At 38.0% G+C, this 18,721-nt stretch overlaps 1 protein-coding gene across 1 annotated transcript; it reads right to left on the bottom strand.

Annotated features, from left to right (window-relative positions):
* Positions 1-2,628: 2,628 nt before the first annotated feature.
* sf3b4 (splicing factor 3b, subunit 4) lies at positions 2,629-15,940 on the bottom strand. The gene is made up of 6 exons (XM_028794011.2): positions 15,830-15,940; positions 15,126-15,254; positions 11,626-12,168; positions 5,605-5,799; positions 5,193-5,363; positions 2,629-3,037 (listed from the first exon to the last, which is right to left on the bottom strand). The coding sequence occupies exons 1-6, from the start codon at positions 15,861-15,863 to the stop codon at positions 2,820-2,822; spliced, it is 1,290 nt and encodes a 429-aa protein (XP_028649844.1). The 5' UTR covers positions 15,864-15,940; the 3' UTR covers positions 2,629-2,819.
* Between the last annotated feature and the right edge of the window lie 2,781 nt (positions 15,941-18,721).

The raw sequence follows: 18,721 nt of genomic DNA, 5'->3' as shown, positions 1-18,721 counted from the left end.
TGATCCAGACTTCACAATATGAAATTTTCATTAAAGAAATACACCAAGTTTAGTGTTACTTATTATTAGACTTTCATAAATCAAACCCTCTGCATGAACCTCAAACCCCTAAGCTGTGACAATATCACCTGCACTTAAAACACTAACTGGGTACAGATGGATTGGTTGACCTGAAAATCAAGCTCTGGGATTTTGGCTGATTTCTCTCTCTACCATGCAAGAGGGCTGCTGTTGAGAAGAATGTAAGACCCACTGCCATATACCGGTAATTCCTTCTTACGGTAATAAATCCCTAATTCTAAATCAGTATCAGTGGAAAGTGTATTGACGTCTCAAGCCCCCATTCTCACATCTGCGGCTCATGACAGCTGAATGAACTGCAACTGCTGCTCCCGTTAGTGTTTCAAGTGCGTCAAGAGAACTATTCCAATACATTGATAAGTTTGAATTATTTTGGGACATCCAAAGCACAATTTGAAAACAAGCTTGTAGATAACATTTTGTGATTTCCCCATACTTGTTTAAGAATACGACTCATTAAATTAGAGGTTTGGGATGTTTGCAGTCCCAGTCCACTTCACATGCAGTGATGTCTTATGCTGTGCACCAACAACTTTCACCTTTACATCATTTACACAGATAGTAAGAGTTCTTCTAATGTGCTCTCAGTTTGCCGTGTTTACCTCAGTTCTAATCATTTAATTGTACTTTTAAACCCCCTTCTTGTCTCTGTGATTCATTTCAGTCATGAGCTAATATCATACAATACATGATGCCCAGTCACATTTCATATTGGCAGAATAGCAAAATTCAATACAACAAAATTTTTTGTCATGCCTATTATGCAACACAACTGGACGCTTCTTTCCATAAAAGAGGAAACATACAGACAAATCTCAAAGAAGCTGAAAGAAATGGGCTAATTGTTGGCAAGAGACAGAGAGAGGTGAAGAAAAAGCACACCATATTAAAAGAAGCAAAGGGAACAAATATGAAGTTGCTGGGGATATATCTTCCTTCTCAGTTAAGTACACAAACACTGCCTACCAGGAACCCAGCTGCACACCCCAGTCATACCTAGCCACTTTAGCACTGCTAACCAACCTAACAAAATGTCTTGGCTCAACAAACCCAAGAGCCCAAAGGGTACATACAGGTAGCTTGTGCCATCTCTTGACAACATTTTGTGATCAAACTTAGGTCCAAGTTCTTCAGTATAAGAGGAGGGGGTTCCAAGACAGACATAAAAACAAAATGTGAACCAAATATTTTACAGGAATACCTCCAAATCTTTCTTGAACTAACTGGTCTCAGGTTTTATGGAATGCTGAAGCACTGCATGATGAGACCAAATGGACTTCTGCTCCTTATTATTTTGAAAATATCATATGGCATAAATCTCCAGATACACAGTTGTAAGTTGGCAATAGATCAAATATTATTATAATCTCTTAAAGACAACCAGCTATATTATATATATATGTCGCATGCTTCACGTTCCAGATAAAGAGAAATAGTAAAAGGCTGCATAAAGAATGTAATGTAAAAAATGTGCTCTTTCGTTCACTAAAGGTGCCCAGAAAGAGATGAGTAACCTCTACATCTTGAACCCATAATGAATTAAAATGTGTTAAATGTGAAGTGTTCCAATTATCACCCTCTCACTGCATAGATTAACAGTTCTAAATTAAGAAATAGCAAAAGAAAATGTGCTAGTACCTTTCAGAATCCTTATCAAAAACACTTTTATTTGGTAACAAAAACTATAAAATCTGAGCAAATAGAAATTAAATATCTAAAGCAAGTATTTCTTCATTCAAGTTTCAAAACAAAAAATACAAATTGGAAAAATATTCATTTCACCATGTTTACAAGTGTTTTTATTACTGCCTAATATTGTTAGGGAATCACTCTGCACATCTGCCTGCTAAGTTGAATACTACCCGATAGTGTTACTTACAATACAGAAGTAGCTGCTTTTTTTTATCTCAATAACAAAATGAACACAAAGTAAAAAAAAAAAAAAAAAAGGTTGTCATTGTAAAATACCAGCCATTAAGCCTTGTTTTTACAAATATGACTAAAAGTCCATTCCTGCAGTTCTATTCCACGGTCTACAATTGATTTTGACTTTTATGCACTGTACGTAACAGATATTTTTTTCAAACTGATTTTGAGCAAATTTAATTTTAAAATGTACAGCCAGCCTTTAGCATAATGCATTACATGATTTCCTGATCAACACATTTAAAAATGTCAGTTGTAACAGGGATTGAACACTTGTGTTATGACCATTTATAAATATTAGAAACTACCTGGCTGCTTTATTATTTTTAAGCAGTATGAAGAATGCATTACAACTTAAATGAGGCTTTTCTAAAACAAACATTTAATATATAAATTTAAACCCTATATTGGTATACCTTTGAGGTTATAAATATTACCAGCAAAAAATAAAGAATGAATGCAGCATGGAGCTTTTCAACAAGTTGTGTAGATAAATAGGGAATTTGGCTTAGCACCAGCTATGATAATACATGGAGGTCTAAGAGGCATGCAAGCACAGATGTTATCAGGCACTGCATTGGAAATCATCAAAGAGTAAAAACATCACAATGATAATTAACACACATTTAAGTAAAAATTTATTCAATTAAGTCCTTTTTCTGTACAAGAAATGCTGCTTTTGTATTTAAAAATACAAATACACAATATTGCCGAGTCACAGTTCCACAAATAAAAAGTAAAAATTACAAAATAAGAGGTAAATGTTCTCAGAATTCTACACATGGATAGTCCAAGAATGTAGCTTAGACATTTTACTGTGGAGGTGGAGGCGGACCCCGCATAGGTACTCTTGGAGGAGGAGGTGGAGGAGGAGGGGGGGCAGGTGGTCGACTGTTTGGTCTTGGTGGCATTGGAGGAGCCCTCTGAAAACCAAAGGGTGGAGGTCGAGGGGGACCTCCGGCAAACCCAGGTGGTGGCATAGGTGGTGGTGGGCCCCTCATGCCAGGAGGTGGTAATGGTCCTGGAGGACCTGTGAGAAAGAGAGAGGGGAAAAAAAAAAAAGCAGTTAAACATATACTTTTTAAAGCACATGTAAAAAATGCACATTGCTAAATAACATTCTTCATTAAAGGGAAAAAGTGACTAATGGATAACAAGTTAATGTTCACTGTGAATCATTGTCAAAAATAAGCTTCATGCAGAAGATATACAAAAAATTCATAAAAACTGGGAGCTAGATTATTTGGTTTACAAAATAATTTCCATAAAAATGTAACTAAAATATCAAAAAGTATTTCAGTTGGTCAATTCAGATACAGTATGAGGATATCTACTGATCATTCCCCACTACAAACTTTAACTTTGATATCACGAATGCTAACTATTACGTAAAAATAAGAATTTGCAATATACACAGTACAGAGACAACAGGCGATTGACAGAGCACTTCTTTACAGAGATTATCATCAACTATAACTGAAAAAAATAACTAATAAGAGTTTGTTTAATCCTCACAGGTGGCACAGTGGCAGTGCTGCTGCTTTGCAGTATGGAGATTGTGGGTTCACTTCCCAGGTCCTCCCTGTATGGAGAGCGCTTTGAGTAGTGAGAAAACCACCAATTTCACATGATTTTCAGAACAAAACTGTCCAAGACTGATGTTTTTAGTACTCCCTTTTAAAAATGTCAGCTAATGGAGGAAAGCATCTGTAAATAAATGTTTGTGTGCAGAGAAAAAAAGATTGTTTCCAGTGTTTCAGATTTTAACTTTAAATACATGGGTATTTGATTAGCTAGTGACCATCTCTGTTTTTAGCACTGTGATTTCTGTAATTGCCCCATTCATATTCAAATATTTTATTCAGATCCTAAAAATAAAAGTAAACTAGTTGAATTCTGTTATGTTAAGAAATGCTCAATGATTTCCTAAAATGTCTTCAGGACTACATGATAGAAAGAAGTTAAAACAACAAGTATGGAGATGCATTCACTCCTACATTCCTGTCAAAGGGCTCAAGATTTTCAAAAAGGTAGCCTCATCTATTTTTATCCAATAAACTTACAGGCATCCTTTTCTCCAAATTAAACAGAAAAGGTTAAATACTGACAGAAATACAAATGAATTCCTGTGACATTAGGCTTCCAGAGATGCACACTGGGGAAGTAAGTCTAAAGTCAATGTCACATTATGCGACGTTTGCTGTGGGGTATGTCAGATTGGCCAACAAAGTCACGGATTTCATTGCTGCACATCACATATTTACACGACTGGTAATGACAGTTCATGTCACATTTACCAATCAAATCAAAGGCTGTTCTTCCAGCACAGCTGCAAGCTTGCCCCTTTTCAGACAGCCAATAACTTGCTGTCTGAAGGAGCTGGCACCATGCAATTAAAGGCTATGGTGAGTTCAGCAGCAATCTCAGCTTTTTATCCTGTTATGGTATGTAAAACACGAGACATCATATAGACGTCTCTTCTGTTTGTGACATCCACAGCTCCAGTGTTGCCTCACAAAGCTGGCACGAAGGGTTAACACCTGTGGCTCATTCAGCCACAGCTTCTGACCTTTTTTTCTTTTTTCAGTTCTGTTTTAGTACGTAAACCACGGAACATCAGACAGACAAGCTTCTCTTTTATTTGTGAGGTTCAAAACACTTGTGTTCCTTATTCCTCATCTCTGTATTCTATGCATTATACTTCCAGATGGGCATTCATTGGTTGTCACTTCTCATGTGCATATATCCAGCCCTTGTGACTAAAGAGAAAATCACCCCAACTTCATTTTATCATCTGACATGCTGAGAATATGTAAATGAAGGCTACAGAAAAACAAAAAGTATGGCAAAGTTGTGTAATGTGATACAGGCATAACTCAAGTGATTAGCTGAAATAATAATGACCAGAAAAACCTGCAGAATGCTTCACATTCAGATATAATTAGTATACATTATTTGGTGTGTTTTCTGAAAGAGTCAATGTAAAATAAAGACTGACAGCTGTAACAGGTTTTTAGGAAAGGTCTATGATTAAGAGAGAACAGCTTCAAATCTACCTGATATGTCAGGGGAAGCACAGCACACACATACAAGTGATTTTCCACCAAATACAGATTAAAATTTTTTCTTTCCGCCAGCTCCAACTGTTCTATTTTTGCTCTGGCATAAGTACAATGCCAACTTACCCATAGGAGGACCAAATGGTGCACGTGGAGGCATGCCCATAGGGGGTGGGGGAGGCATGCCTGGTGGAGGAGGAGGACGAGGAGGTACTTGAACGGCAGCGCCTGGAGGACCAGGAGGAGGTGGAACTAAACCAGGAGGAGCAGGAGGTGGAATGGGCATCTGAGGCATTCCTAGGAATAAACAGAGAATTTTTCAAAATCTTCCAATCAGCTATCCTGACTTCTCATATTCTTTGAAAGTACAGGTCCCTTTGCAAACGTGTGATTTTTGCCCACTCTTCCAAACTCATGCAAAAAATTAACTCAAAAGCATTTTGTATTAAGGAACAAAATAAAGAACATCTACTCAAATTAAAAAAAAAAAAAAAAAAAAAAAACATTTTGCATTTTAACAGGCTAGAAGCAAACTAACCCGGAGGAGGTATTGCTCCAGGTGGAAATGGTGGTGGTCCAGGTGGAGGGCCTGACCCTGGAGTGGCTCCTGCAGGTGGTACAGGAGCGGCAGATGTTGGTGGCACTGGAGGAGGTGGTATCCCTGGAGGCAGCCCTGGAGGTAAAGAGCCAGGAGGAGGCACTGGAGGAGGAAACGTGCCTGGTGGGGGAATTCCTGAAATGGTTTACAGAAATAATAATAATAATAAAAAAAAGACAAGCTTAGAAAACATAATATACAGAGACATTTCATTCAGACGTTATAGTATAAAAGAAAAAAAAGATGGAAAACTATATAAAGTATATTTTTTTGGCTTTTTTTACTTCATATTATGATAAGAGATTAAATATAAACAGTGCTACCTCCTATAGTAGGAAATATGAAAATAAGATACAAATATAGGAATTTACAATAATTCTATAAATGAAAATTTAGACATATAAAAAGATATCCATATGCTATATGCCCAGCACCGCAAACTTAGTTTGATTTGTTATGAAAATGGTGTATTGTTTCTATACAGACTGAATATCCCTAATCGAAATGATTTGGAATAGAAGTATTTCAGATTTCGGATATTTTAAGAGTTTGGAATTTTTGCATAAACATAATGAGATACCTTGGTGATACCCTTGATCAGGTAGGGAAATGCAGCCAAACCAGCTAAATGATGACTCACTCATATATCACTGAGCCATGACAAAAATAACACTCATCAAAAGTGATGAATATGAAGTACAGACCATATTTTAGTTCCCCTTTACAATGGACAATTTCTGCCTATTTGCACTTGAGACCTTTTTCGTTTCATTTTATATAGTTGTTACCTGTTGTCACTTCTTAGTGAACTAGTCGACAGGTCAGGAATATTTAAGTCAATCGTCACTCCATCACTTTGCTTGCTGTGCTAGAAGCCGTTAATCAACCGACATCCAGTTTTCATATGGTGTTGTTGAACATGTATAAACCATAACATGTTTCTGCCAACATAAAAAAAGGCAACTCGCAGCAGTGTCTGGTTTTCCTAATGTAATCAGACCACTCTAGTTCAATCATATTACAATAAGGGCACCTAGCAAGGATAAAGCCGCTTTTGTTAACTGTAAGCAATGGCATTATATTAATGTATAGTGCAGGTGTTAGCGCTTCACTCCCAAAATCCCTGAGCAGCATACTGAAACTGCAACTCAGTTAACTCCTAAACACCCCCCCCCCAATTGTTCATCAAGTAATAGTGCTTAGTGGGACTGGCTGCTTCATGGGGGACCCCAACCCAGGTCATCGATTGTGTTTCCTAGCTTCTTGCAGTTTCCTGGAGGACAGCCCATTCTCCTGGCTCATGAATGAATAAATCAATCTGTTTAAAATCTGCACTAAAGTTATTCACATCTGCTCAGCAGATTAAAAAAATAAAATAAAAATTGATGGCGTCTTGTCTCAGCTCAAAAAGTTTCAGATTTTGGAGTATTTTGGATTAAGGACACTCTACCTGTATAAACAGAGATTATATATAAATCAGGAAGTTGGGTAAGCAGCAAATCTGCAACACTGTTCATTTGACATCTGAAACAACTTTTATTGTAAAGTATATGGGTGGTCTGAGCAACTAGTGAAGACAAAAACCTGTATTAAAAGAAGAAATCACTGAAAAATAGTAAGTCTGTGTGTAACGTTCACAGGGCGGCACGGTGGCGCAGTGGTATCGCTGCTGCCCCGCAGGTAGGAGACCTGGGTTTGCTTCCTGGGTCCTCCCTGCAAGGAGTTTGCATGTTCTCCCCATGTCTGCACGGGTTTCCTCCCGCAGTCCAAAGACAAAGGTTAGGTGCATTAGCGATCATAGTGTTCCTAGTGTGTGCCCTGCGGTAGGCTGGCACCCTGCCCGGGATTTGTTCCTGCTTTGCGCCCTGTGTTGGGATATAGCAGATTAGATAATGGATGGATGGATGTATGGATGGTAATGTTTACAGTTTCCATTACACATAAAAATGGGAACATAAACTGAAAACACAACACACATCTTAGTTTTCCTTATTTGTGAAAAGCTTGATGTCCCCTATAGAGTACATACTGCAATCACAGCTTTTCATAGAATAACTGCTTTGACTTTGTTTTGGTTTAAAAAAAAAAAAAAAAAAAAACACAGCTTCACTACTTTCTTACATGAATTTTCCTTAAATAAAAGATGATGGGAAGTGAAAGCCTATGTAACACAAGACTGATTTTACAGAAATTGGAACAAATGTTAATTTAAAAAAAAAAAAAAAAATACAAATTTAGACCATTAAAGCACCTTTAGTTAGTGATATTTGAATTTTGAATTAATTTTACTGAAATATTACCATTTAGTAAATATTACCCTTTAATAAGCATTATTATACAGTTAATATTTTCTCCATATAATAACGCAAGTATAAATCTTTCAACAGCAAAGGTCACAAACCTCACAAAGTGATTTTCTGGAAAAACCTGATGTAAATGAAAATATACTGAATAAACTTGGTATTCACCAAGTTTATATTCTTAAGCATTAATTTGAAGTGGTATTTATTGTTTGGTTACAGAGAAGGAAATACTAGTGAAAAAAATGTAGTATGTGCATATGGCAAGATAAATAAGGTGATCCGTGATGATCCTATCATTCTTAATAGTTGCAATGCTGAAATCCCCCCAGCTAACACCCATCCCATTTATTATTACATTGGGTTGAACACCCTCACCCCCCACAAATGAACTTTGAAAAGCTGGGCGAGTGGCAGGTCTCACCTTCAAATGCAAGGCTCAAAAGGGGCACATATACGAAAATGCCATTCCTGCCCTTTAATCTTGATTATTTCTAATGCTGACTTGTGCTTCCTAAGTTACTGCAGCTACACTGAATTTGGTATGTGAAAACTAAGCTAATATTTTGACAAATTCATTGACCAATACTAAAACCTTCCACTATAAAATAATTGAGCCTATTTACATTTTTTTTGCCAAGGTAGCTTGTGTGGGTGCTGGTGCTGCTCTAAAAATGTTGTATGTGACTTCATAAATGCCTTTCTCTTGAAGCAAACAATGACATTAAGACTCGTCAAACAGTGAACGCAAAAAGCCAGCTACTAAGGAAAATGCAACAGACTTTACATTTATGACAGTACAGTAACATTTTTTTTTATTATTTATTAAAATTTTTTAATGAGAAACAAGTGTAAGCAGTCTTGGCCCCGTTTTGTTTCTCACATGTGACAAATCCTCCCTCATGGAATTTTCCAATTGATTATTTTAGTAAAATAATTTTCAGATCAGTTCTCTTTTGTGCAAAGTGAGACTCTGCTTTTCTTGTGAAGTATTCAGGGGTGCAGACAAATCCCTCATGTGAATTACCTAACAAAATAATTTAATAGATAGCAACTGCAGATACATATTATTAATCCAGTCCCAGCTCCCTAAGTGTGTGTGCTTTATATTTTATTTCACTGTCTTCTCTGGGATAGGTAAGCATGTGCCACCAAGTGTTAATCAGGTGTTAAGAGTTGAAAGCTGCAGTTCACCTGCCAACCCATAATGAACAGATTAGCTACCCACAAAAGCTCACTCTATAAGCGTGAACTAATCAAACACCTCCCACCTAAACATAACAACTTTTATCATTCTGCTCACATGTGGTGCACAACTGCTGAAACTTTGAATGCAGCTAGTGTAGCCCTCACCCGGGATGCTAGACAACTGCCTAGGTTTCGTAAGCCACAGTCTGGCTAAGACTATAGGTCTCTGGAGTGACCCGTCTACACAGGACTCACTTCCTTCAACTGCAACCTGATCCATTCGATTCAGACAGTCTGCCAGTTCTTCTCCCCCACCATAGCCTAGCCATCATTGAAGGGTAAGAAGATAACATGGACAGCTGTGGCTTATTCTTTCCCCATTCTTTCCCCTCTTAACATAATCATACTGTCTAACAGAATATATAAGTAAGGATTGTGCCTTGTGCAGACCATGCTGAACCTGGGTGAAGTTGTCAGTTGGGGACTTCACCTTTGCCCAGTGGAGGATTTACATCTGTCCCGTGCTTTCTTGCACTGGTACTGTTCTAATGTTTCTGTTTTAAGTGCTGAAATAAAAGTGACAGCACATCCAATTTAGCTGTAATAGTTCTTTTGCAAACTTTGTAGTTTACATTAGTTTGTTCAATATCTGATTTTTCATATCCAAACCAAATTCCAGACAGCTGACTTTGGAAACAGATCACTCTTACAAGGGAAGCAACCATTCAACACATTTTTTGCATTAATGTTTTGACTCTACACACATGACCTGCTGATCAAACTTAAGTGTTTGATCAACTGTTTAACTGTGCCGCGACGCATGCTGCAGCAGACGCTCCTGCTACGCAAGTGTTGAAGTGTTTATACTTGCGCGCGTACTTTACGTAAATCTGGAGGAATCCGCCAGGTGGCAGTGCGAGATATCACGGTGAGAACATGTTCGGCTTCTCTGTGTTGTGAATTGCCTAGAACACCCATTAAATTCCGATGACACCCAATATCTCTGAAAAGGATGTTTATTGATTAAATCCAGAGATGTGTCCATTCCAGCAAGCATTGGGCACGAGTGAGAAAATCCCTGGATGATGCCTCGGCTCATCGCAAGGTGAATACAAGCACACACATACACTAGCGTCATTTTAGCGGCACCAAATCCCCAAATCTGCATATCTTTGGAAGGAAACTGGAGAACACTGAGGAAACCCAGCAGAAAAATGTGTAAACTCCAGGCAGGGAATATCAGCGACGGGACTCCCTGCAAGACAGCAGCACTAACGCTTCGCCATTGTGTCACCCCATGTGTGCAATTATTAACAGTATTCATTATTTAAATGAAATAACCGATTTCTCTGTAAAATGTAATATACATACTTTAATGCTTTTCATCATGAAAGTGATATCAAGTATAAATCTAAGGATTCTAAATGTGCAGAGAGTTGAAATATCATAAATTTAATGTGCTCAGTGTGGCGATATATTGCTGGCGATTCGCTGCTGTCAGGAGCAGAGGAAGCCCTAGAAAAAAAAGATGGCACAGAAGACAGTATGTGAGAATATTAAAACGTATCGTGTCATTACAATCAGGAATATGCGACGCTTGAATATAAAAGCACCATGAATACATCTGTATGTCGGCATTTTGTTTCACCACATCGAACCATTTATCAAATATCAAAGCGCGCACACCGATCTCGTAGGTTCCGCAAAGCGGCTTTCTGTCACATGTAGATAGTAAACAGAGACTCTGACTTCACATTCCAACTTTAAGCACACTGCGCCCCCCGACTTTTTGCTGGTACTGCAACTCACGCACGCGTCGCGTTAATTTCTGAGGACCTGTTCAGAGGACGCATCAAATGAACACTCAGAGCGTGTGGCAGCCATGATGCGGGCGCGTACGCGTTCTCAGCATGAAGTATAAATGAGCCCTTAGGCCAATTTGAGCTGGTCGAATTTAAGAGTCATGAAAGTGAAAACATTCATTGGCCATGGAGTAAAAACAGAGTATAATGTTCTGTAATCAATGCAACCCACTTTTGTCTCAGCCCAGCACCACATTTCAGTGAACTCTTTATCTTTTACTTCCACTGTTGCCCAAATTTTACGATAGTTAAAGTTATGAGACTAAGTTTGAGTGATCAGACCAAGAAAGAATTTAGATTTAAAGCAAAGAACTACTAACGTGGGATTCATCACATGCTAAATGCATACTACAGTTAACCCAAAATGTTTACAAATAACAGTATGCATTATTCAAATGCCCTATTACACTAGTAAGGTATGGCTTTGAAAAAGGGTAAATATTTGAAATATCACAGATTACTACTGTTTGCCTGTTCAAAGAACTGGCAACATGATATAGACAGAATATTTACAGAATAACAAACAATATCAAATCTACAAAAATAAGCCTTTATATGCATGCAGTGCTTGTGAATTATGAACACACTACATAAACACTTTAAGTACCTACCTGGTGGGGGCACCCCAGGTCCCAATGATGTCACAACGGCCATAGGTGCTGAAGGTGGTGGAGGAGCATCGGCAAACAGCTGATGAGGTCGATCTGCCTGGGATAGAGGGTTCTGAGCAGCTAGGAGCCTCTCAGCTGCAGAGCCATGGCGCTCACCCTTCGAGTCCTTTTTAAAAGCGTAGGATACTGTAATAGGCCTGTTACACAGGTACTGCCCATTCATTGCCTCAATGGCGGCATCAGAAGCATCAAAACTGGCAAAATTGATAAAAGCATAACCTTTGGAATTGCCTGTGTCAGGGTCCCTCATAATCTTTGGAGTTTGTAAGATAACCCCAAAAGCACTGAATGTGTCATAAAGCAGCTTTTCATCGATTTCAGGGTCCAAATTACCAATAAAGATATTGGCACCCACATCCAGATTTTTGTTGTGTGCAGACGCCTTATTGACACGTATTGGTTTTCCATAAAGCTTGATCATATTCATGATTTTGATGGCATAATCAGCATCTTCTTCACTCAGGAACTCCACAAATCCATAACCTAAAAAATTTGAAAACTTAACTATGAAAACCACTTTCATTATGAAATGGCAATTTAATCTATTGAACACTAACTTGAAAGTTAAAAAAACTTGAACATTTTGTAAATAATTTGGTAAACGCAATTGTGTGTCATTGCATTTACACAGGTAAAAGCAGAAAGTTAGAGTTGGTAACTGTACAAATGTCATAAAAAGGCTCTAAGAAAAAAAAAATACAATAACTACATATAAAAAATTTGCTAATATAATTATGAGTGAACATCATAATCTACAAAAATATCTAGTGAAAACTGAAAAATAGGCAAGTCGCAAACAGTTCCCCTTGTTTCTGTTCTTTCATTACACTATGAAGTGAATAAAGACATATTCCTTAAATATACTGCTCAAAAATATTAAAGGAGCACATTTTAATCAGAGTATAGCATCAAGTCAATGAAATTTCTGGGATATTGATCTGCTCAGTTAAGTAGCAGAGGGGGTTATTAATCAGTTTCAGCTGCTTTAGTGTTAATGAAATTAACAGCAGGTGCACTAGAGGGGCAACAATGAGATGACCCCCAAAACAGGAATGGTTTAACAGGTGGAGGCCACTGACATTTTCCCTCCTCGTCTTTTCTTACTGTTTTTTCACTAGTTTTGCATTTGGCTACAGTCAGTGTCACTACTGGTAGTATGAGGCGATACCTGAACCCTACAGAGGTTGCACAGGTAGTCCAACGTCTTCAGGATGGCACATCAATATGTGCCATTGCCAGAAGGTTTGTTGCATCTCCCAGAACAGTCTCGAGGACATGGAGGAGATTCCAGGAGACAGGCAGTTACTCTAGTACAGCTGGACAAAGCCTTAGAAGGTCCTTCACCCATCAGCAGGACCAGTACCTGCTCCTTTGGGAAAGGAGAAATAGGATGAGCACTGCAAGCACCCTACAAAATGACCTCCAGCAGGTCAGAAACAGACTTTATGAGGGTGGCCTGAGGGCCCGAAGTCCTCTAGTGGAACATGTGCTCACTGCCCGGCACCGTGGAGCTTGATTGGCATTTGCCATAGAATACCAGAATTGGTAGGTCCACCACTGGTGCCCTGTGCTTTTCACAGATGAGAGCTGGTTCACCCCGAGCACATGTGACAGACATGAAAGGGTCTGGAGAAGCCAACCACCTCCTTATAGAGGAAAGGCCATATTAATAAATTTGTCATCTTAGATTCTCCAATTCTGCTTTACTTGCTATTTTGTGAATAAAAAATAAAAAGTGGTGAGGCTGCTTATAATTTCTGTGGTTCAAATATATGGAATAATGTACCTACAGGCCAGCATGGTAAAACTGTTTAAATCACTTATTAAAACTCACTTCCTTTAATATGGATTTTGTAAAATTTATACCTATTCATATGGCTTGTCTTTTGTTTTCCTCTTCTCAATTTCCATCAATCTGGATGAAATTCCTTGAGGACAATCACAGTGAGGTCCTGATTTTGGTGACATTTGCACTGTCTGACTCATTGTTTTATTATTATTTATTTATATGCATCTTAGATATATAATAGAATGCCCAGAGGGATAGGCATGATTTTGGTCGCAAAGCCCCTAACTTTTCCCCCCACTAGAATTTGTTTCCTCTCCCAACTGACCATGTAACCCTTAGAACAATTAATTTATTTGCTTATTGCTTTTTTTTCCACTTATTACCATTTGTAAAGCACTTTGAGTTATTCTTTGTATTAGAAGTCACTATATAAATAAATGTTATCTTCTTAATGACATGTGATTTCTTGAGACAACTATTACCTAGCCTAAGTAATCTGCAGCCAACTTTGATGTTGGGAAGGATATTGATGCTACAACTATCGATGAGAACTGATGTATTAAATGTACAGTGTTAGTCCATCATACCAATGATGAACAACTCTGCCACTTTCATATTCTGTAGAATGAACAAGGTTAGAGTCTTTCAGCCTTGATATCACTTTAGGTTTATTTTCCACAGTATCCCGTCACCTTCATTTTTTTCACCTGCACATTCCTGGGCTCTATGGTTATGCTATGTCCCATTTACCTCAGAAGCCAGATGTCAGAGCCACAAATGACATCACACCCGAGTTGACTAGTGTTACTGCATTTCAGTAAAACATTCAGAAAATAAAAATGAACATGTCCAGGAAAACCTTTGTTGTGCTTGCTCCATCAGATTAGATAGCAGTTGATAACAATGCATTATGCCGGAATTTGGTACATCCAAATATTACAGCATGGTGTGTACGACTAATTTAATGAGACACAAATAGGCAGAAGTGGTAATAAACAGTGTAATACTACAGCTTACACTAAAGTTATTGGTGTGCGTTGCCATTTTCAATTGACGTCATGCTCTAAAGTCAGACAAACTCAGGCTTGACAGGATAGTCCCAAGTTGGAAATCCAACTTAAGGGGCATTACAGTTGAAAACTCCAACTAGAAACTTGGAAGTTCTGACTTCCATCTTCAAATGTAACGCAACATTAGATCCCTGGCATATGTTATGAAATTGTACTCTGGCTTCAGCCATTACAACTTTTCAAGGCTTAAAATCTGCCTATAGTAAAGAATATCTTAATTTATGCTTAATTCCATTAAGGCCTCTTCCATTTTTTTTATTATTTTTTTCTTTGTAATTTTTTATTAAGTTTTTAAATCACTTGGAGCTATACTTTTTGTATAAAATTGTGCTATATAAATGGATGTGGTTATTGTTCTCTCTTTAAATATGGTTCATTATTGTAGAAAACCTTGCCTTCTTATGATCAGCTACTGTCAGAAACTAGAATGAATGAATGGTGTTCCTTCATTCAATACATGTTGCTACTCCTTTCTTTGTAATATTCCTTATTCACTATCTATGCTACTTAACGAGTTCAAGTCTAGCACAGAAATTAAAATAAAACAAACATAATGAAAATAAAAGTCCGTCAGATATTACCTTGATGTTGCCCCGTCACTCTGTCTTTGGGCATGTGTGTGTTTACAACTGGTCCAGCTTGAAGAAATAACTCCCAAAGTAAAGGTTCGGACACCTTTTCATCAAGACCACCCACATATACTGTGGCATCTATAAATATAAATTATGGTTACATAACATCATAAGTTACTTTTGCAATACACATAAAAAGAAAACCTCGCGATTAGGCAGTATGTGCACATTATGAGCATCCATAAACATATTCAGATAAGACTTTGAAATACAAAAAATATAGATAATATTTTGACATTTTTATTATTATTTCTGAAATATATGTTCTGATCGAGAAGCAGGTAGTTTAGTTAACTGCAGAAATGTCTGACAATGTTCGGCCTGAGGGGAGCTCAAAGATGAAAACCGCGCCTCTAGCTTTCAGTCATGAGTGAACTTAATACTTTGTTTTCATTTATTTTAGAATACTTAGTCATTTTTAGAAATTCGACATAATACGCTTTTTTGCAGCTCTGATGTATTTAACAGCCCCTCTCTGCATGCAGGAATACGTGCAGCGAACGGTACAACGGCTAATAAAAAAAAAGAAAGTTTACACAGAAAAAGTGAACATCTCACGCTTGTATTCGGTTAAACAAACACCCGCGAGGTCAGCAAACCTCACTACTTTGTAGAAATCTTAACGTTTCATTCATTCTTTTGCAAGTCATTACCTTGATTCCTTTCAGAAATTGGCCCCGCCGCCATGATGCCCTGTAGCTGGCGCGCGCCTGCGTCTCGTGTTATTCGACGCTCAGCGCATGGCGGACCACTTCCGGTCCGTAGAGCTGGCGGCGCAGCTCACAGCGCCCCTGGCGAGAAGAGGACTGCTCTCCATATATGTTTTTTTAAAATGACTTAAAAACAAGTTGAAAAGGCTAACAGAGTGTATCTGCACGAAAATACACAATTTCATTGTCCGGCTGATTAATGAGACTGTGCAGAGAATATGAGAACGTAATATGAAAATGTAATGTAAATGCACGAACATAGAAAATGAGAGCGCAATGTGCAATCAAGACGAGGAGGGTGAAGCTGCACGGAGTATTTGCTCGGGTGGCTTCATACTGCTGCTAAGTAGCTTATTAGCACGGTTAAAAGACAGATACAATGTTTTAAAAGATATACTTTGATATATGTCTATGGAGGACCATTTCGAACAAAATTAATTGATTTAACAAATAAACAAATACGCAAATAAATAAAGCTACTGTGAATTGTGACATAAAGAAAAGAGCATAAACGCTACCTCTAAACGCTACATAAAGTACGGCTTAAACTTAAAACTGCCACCAGTTTTAGCGTTTATTATTACAGCTAACAAGGCGACAAGTTGTATTTCTTTTGCTTTTCCAGTTGTAGCACATGCAGTTGAAGTGACTTGTTCAGTCTGTAGCAGGATCTTGATCTACAAACTGAGGTTTGTCACCTACATATCAGCAATCAGATGCTCAGATTTGGATTCAACCTTGTTGAGGCCATGTGCACCGCCAATGGTCTGCAGGAATCCATGGGTGGCTTACATCTTGCCTGAAGAAGGGGCCGGAGTTGCCTAGAAAGCTTGCATATTGTAATCTTTATAGTTAGCCAATAAAAGGTGTCATTTTGCTTGACTTCTCACTACATTCATAACGGCTAACACATTACATCACCCTAGTACTACTGGTGGCTTGCAAATAGAAACAGAGTGCTGTCAGCATACAGCATGTTTCCCTTTCCAGTTCGTCCTGCACCAGACCAAGGAGGTTTATTGTTTCACCCTTGCACACTATCTAAATTATTGATTACTGAGATGATCTAAGGAATGTCCCGCTCCGATCCTGGAGGGCCGCACTGGCTGCAGGCTTTCATTCTAACCCTTTTCTTAATCAGTGGCCAGTTTCTGTTGCTAATTAACTTCTTTGCCTTGTTTTTATTTTACTTGCTATTTAAAGGCAGATTTAATTGTTTCTTTTTTCCTTAATTAGCAGTCAAACAATAATGTGACAGAAAGTGAGCCAACAGTGAGCCTGTGTCCATCATGCAATATCTGAAAATAAAGAAAGGTGAAGATCTCAGTAATGCTGATCTCCTCAGGTCCATGAAACATTTTGATGGTTCTCTTAGAAAAAAAAAAGCAAAAATCAACTTTTGTGGAAATATCTGCTGTGGCAGAATGAGAGCACCTGCAAGCCATGAAGGTAAATAACGGGTTTAATTAACAGCAAGAATTGTCTTCTAATTAAAAAACTGGTTGGAGAGAAATAGGTTGGAGTTAACTGGTTATCTGTTATCACTTCACATCTCATTTTTGTTTGTCTGTCAACTAGGGAAAAAAAATAAACTCAGAGGGCAGAGTCTTTAAAACCACAGCAATTAAAATGAAAGGAACAGAAGTCAATTAATAGCAGAAATTGGTCCCTGATGAAGAAAGTGGCAGAAAGGAAAACCAGCAGCTACTGTGGCCCTCCAGGATTGGAGTTGGATGCCCGGAATTAAGGGTTTCGTTTCTGCACGGAGGGGTGCACACAGTCCTGCCATTTAGCTTCTTATACAGTGCTGTTTCAAATGGCGTCTCCGGATGACTTGCACACTTCTCTGGACAGCTGCTGTTGTCATTGCAAGTACTAACAGGTGATTTACCTTTCCACCCTAAAGCAAATGACTGATTATATAGTGAGTTTTGATTAGTTAAATCATCAAAGCTACCCAGAGCCCCTTTTGTGCTACTTTATAATCTACATTCTAATTTTATATTTATATTGCAACATCGACCTATAATTTTATTATTATTAGTATTACTATGTTGTCAGTGTGTTTTGTTGTGATTTTCTTAGAGCGATTTCTGTCTCTCTGACGCGGAGTCACAGGCAAAAGTCCAAATAAAGAACAACGTTAAAAATTACAAATGGGTCGGCTCACTGTTTTCTTTACAAACAAAATTAAGGACAACTTTATTTACGAAGAGATTCGGGAAACACTTGCTAGTTAATGAACGATCTTAAGTACGAGATATCGAAGTACCTAGTGTTTCGCACCTTTCAGGAAACGCACCCCAGGATGACTGTGTCGAAGCTAATGGCACCCCTTGAGTAGCCAATGACTGAAGAATCTGCCTCGTTCAGCTGAAGTTTAAACTGACCAAGTGAAACAAGGAATAAGGTAAATCTAACTTAAAACAATATATAAAACAAAATGACTGCAGGGACTAGAACATGACAGAGCTTTCACACAAGAGTATGATTTTCAGAGGTTGATATGGTTTAAGTCCATGCAGTTGAGCCACTTGATGGTTAGAAGCAAAAAAAGGAAACGTGGTTGGCATGGATAAAGTTTGGCTATACTGGGTTATACATGCGTAGCTTTTTCAAGATCCCAGAAACTTTGGAACATGTTATGTGCTAATGGTGTTTCATAGTTTGTCATTGAATTAAGTAAGCGTGGTTGTTTAGGCATACAGGTGGTAAAGAATGTTCATAGTAAGAAAGATTTTGGAGGTTTAGGTAGGAGCAACAAGGACATGTGTGGCAATGGCTGAATTTATTAATGAAGTCAAAACTGAAAGGTAAGATCTAATTATTATTACT

This window comes from Erpetoichthys calabaricus, chromosome 2 (genome assembly GCF_900747795.2).
Source record: "Erpetoichthys calabaricus chromosome 2, fErpCal1.3, whole genome shotgun sequence".
NCBI classification, from domain to species: domain Eukaryota; kingdom Metazoa; phylum Chordata; class Cladistia; order Polypteriformes; family Polypteridae; genus Erpetoichthys; species Erpetoichthys calabaricus.
This window is presented reverse-complemented; position numbering and strand designations above follow the sequence as displayed.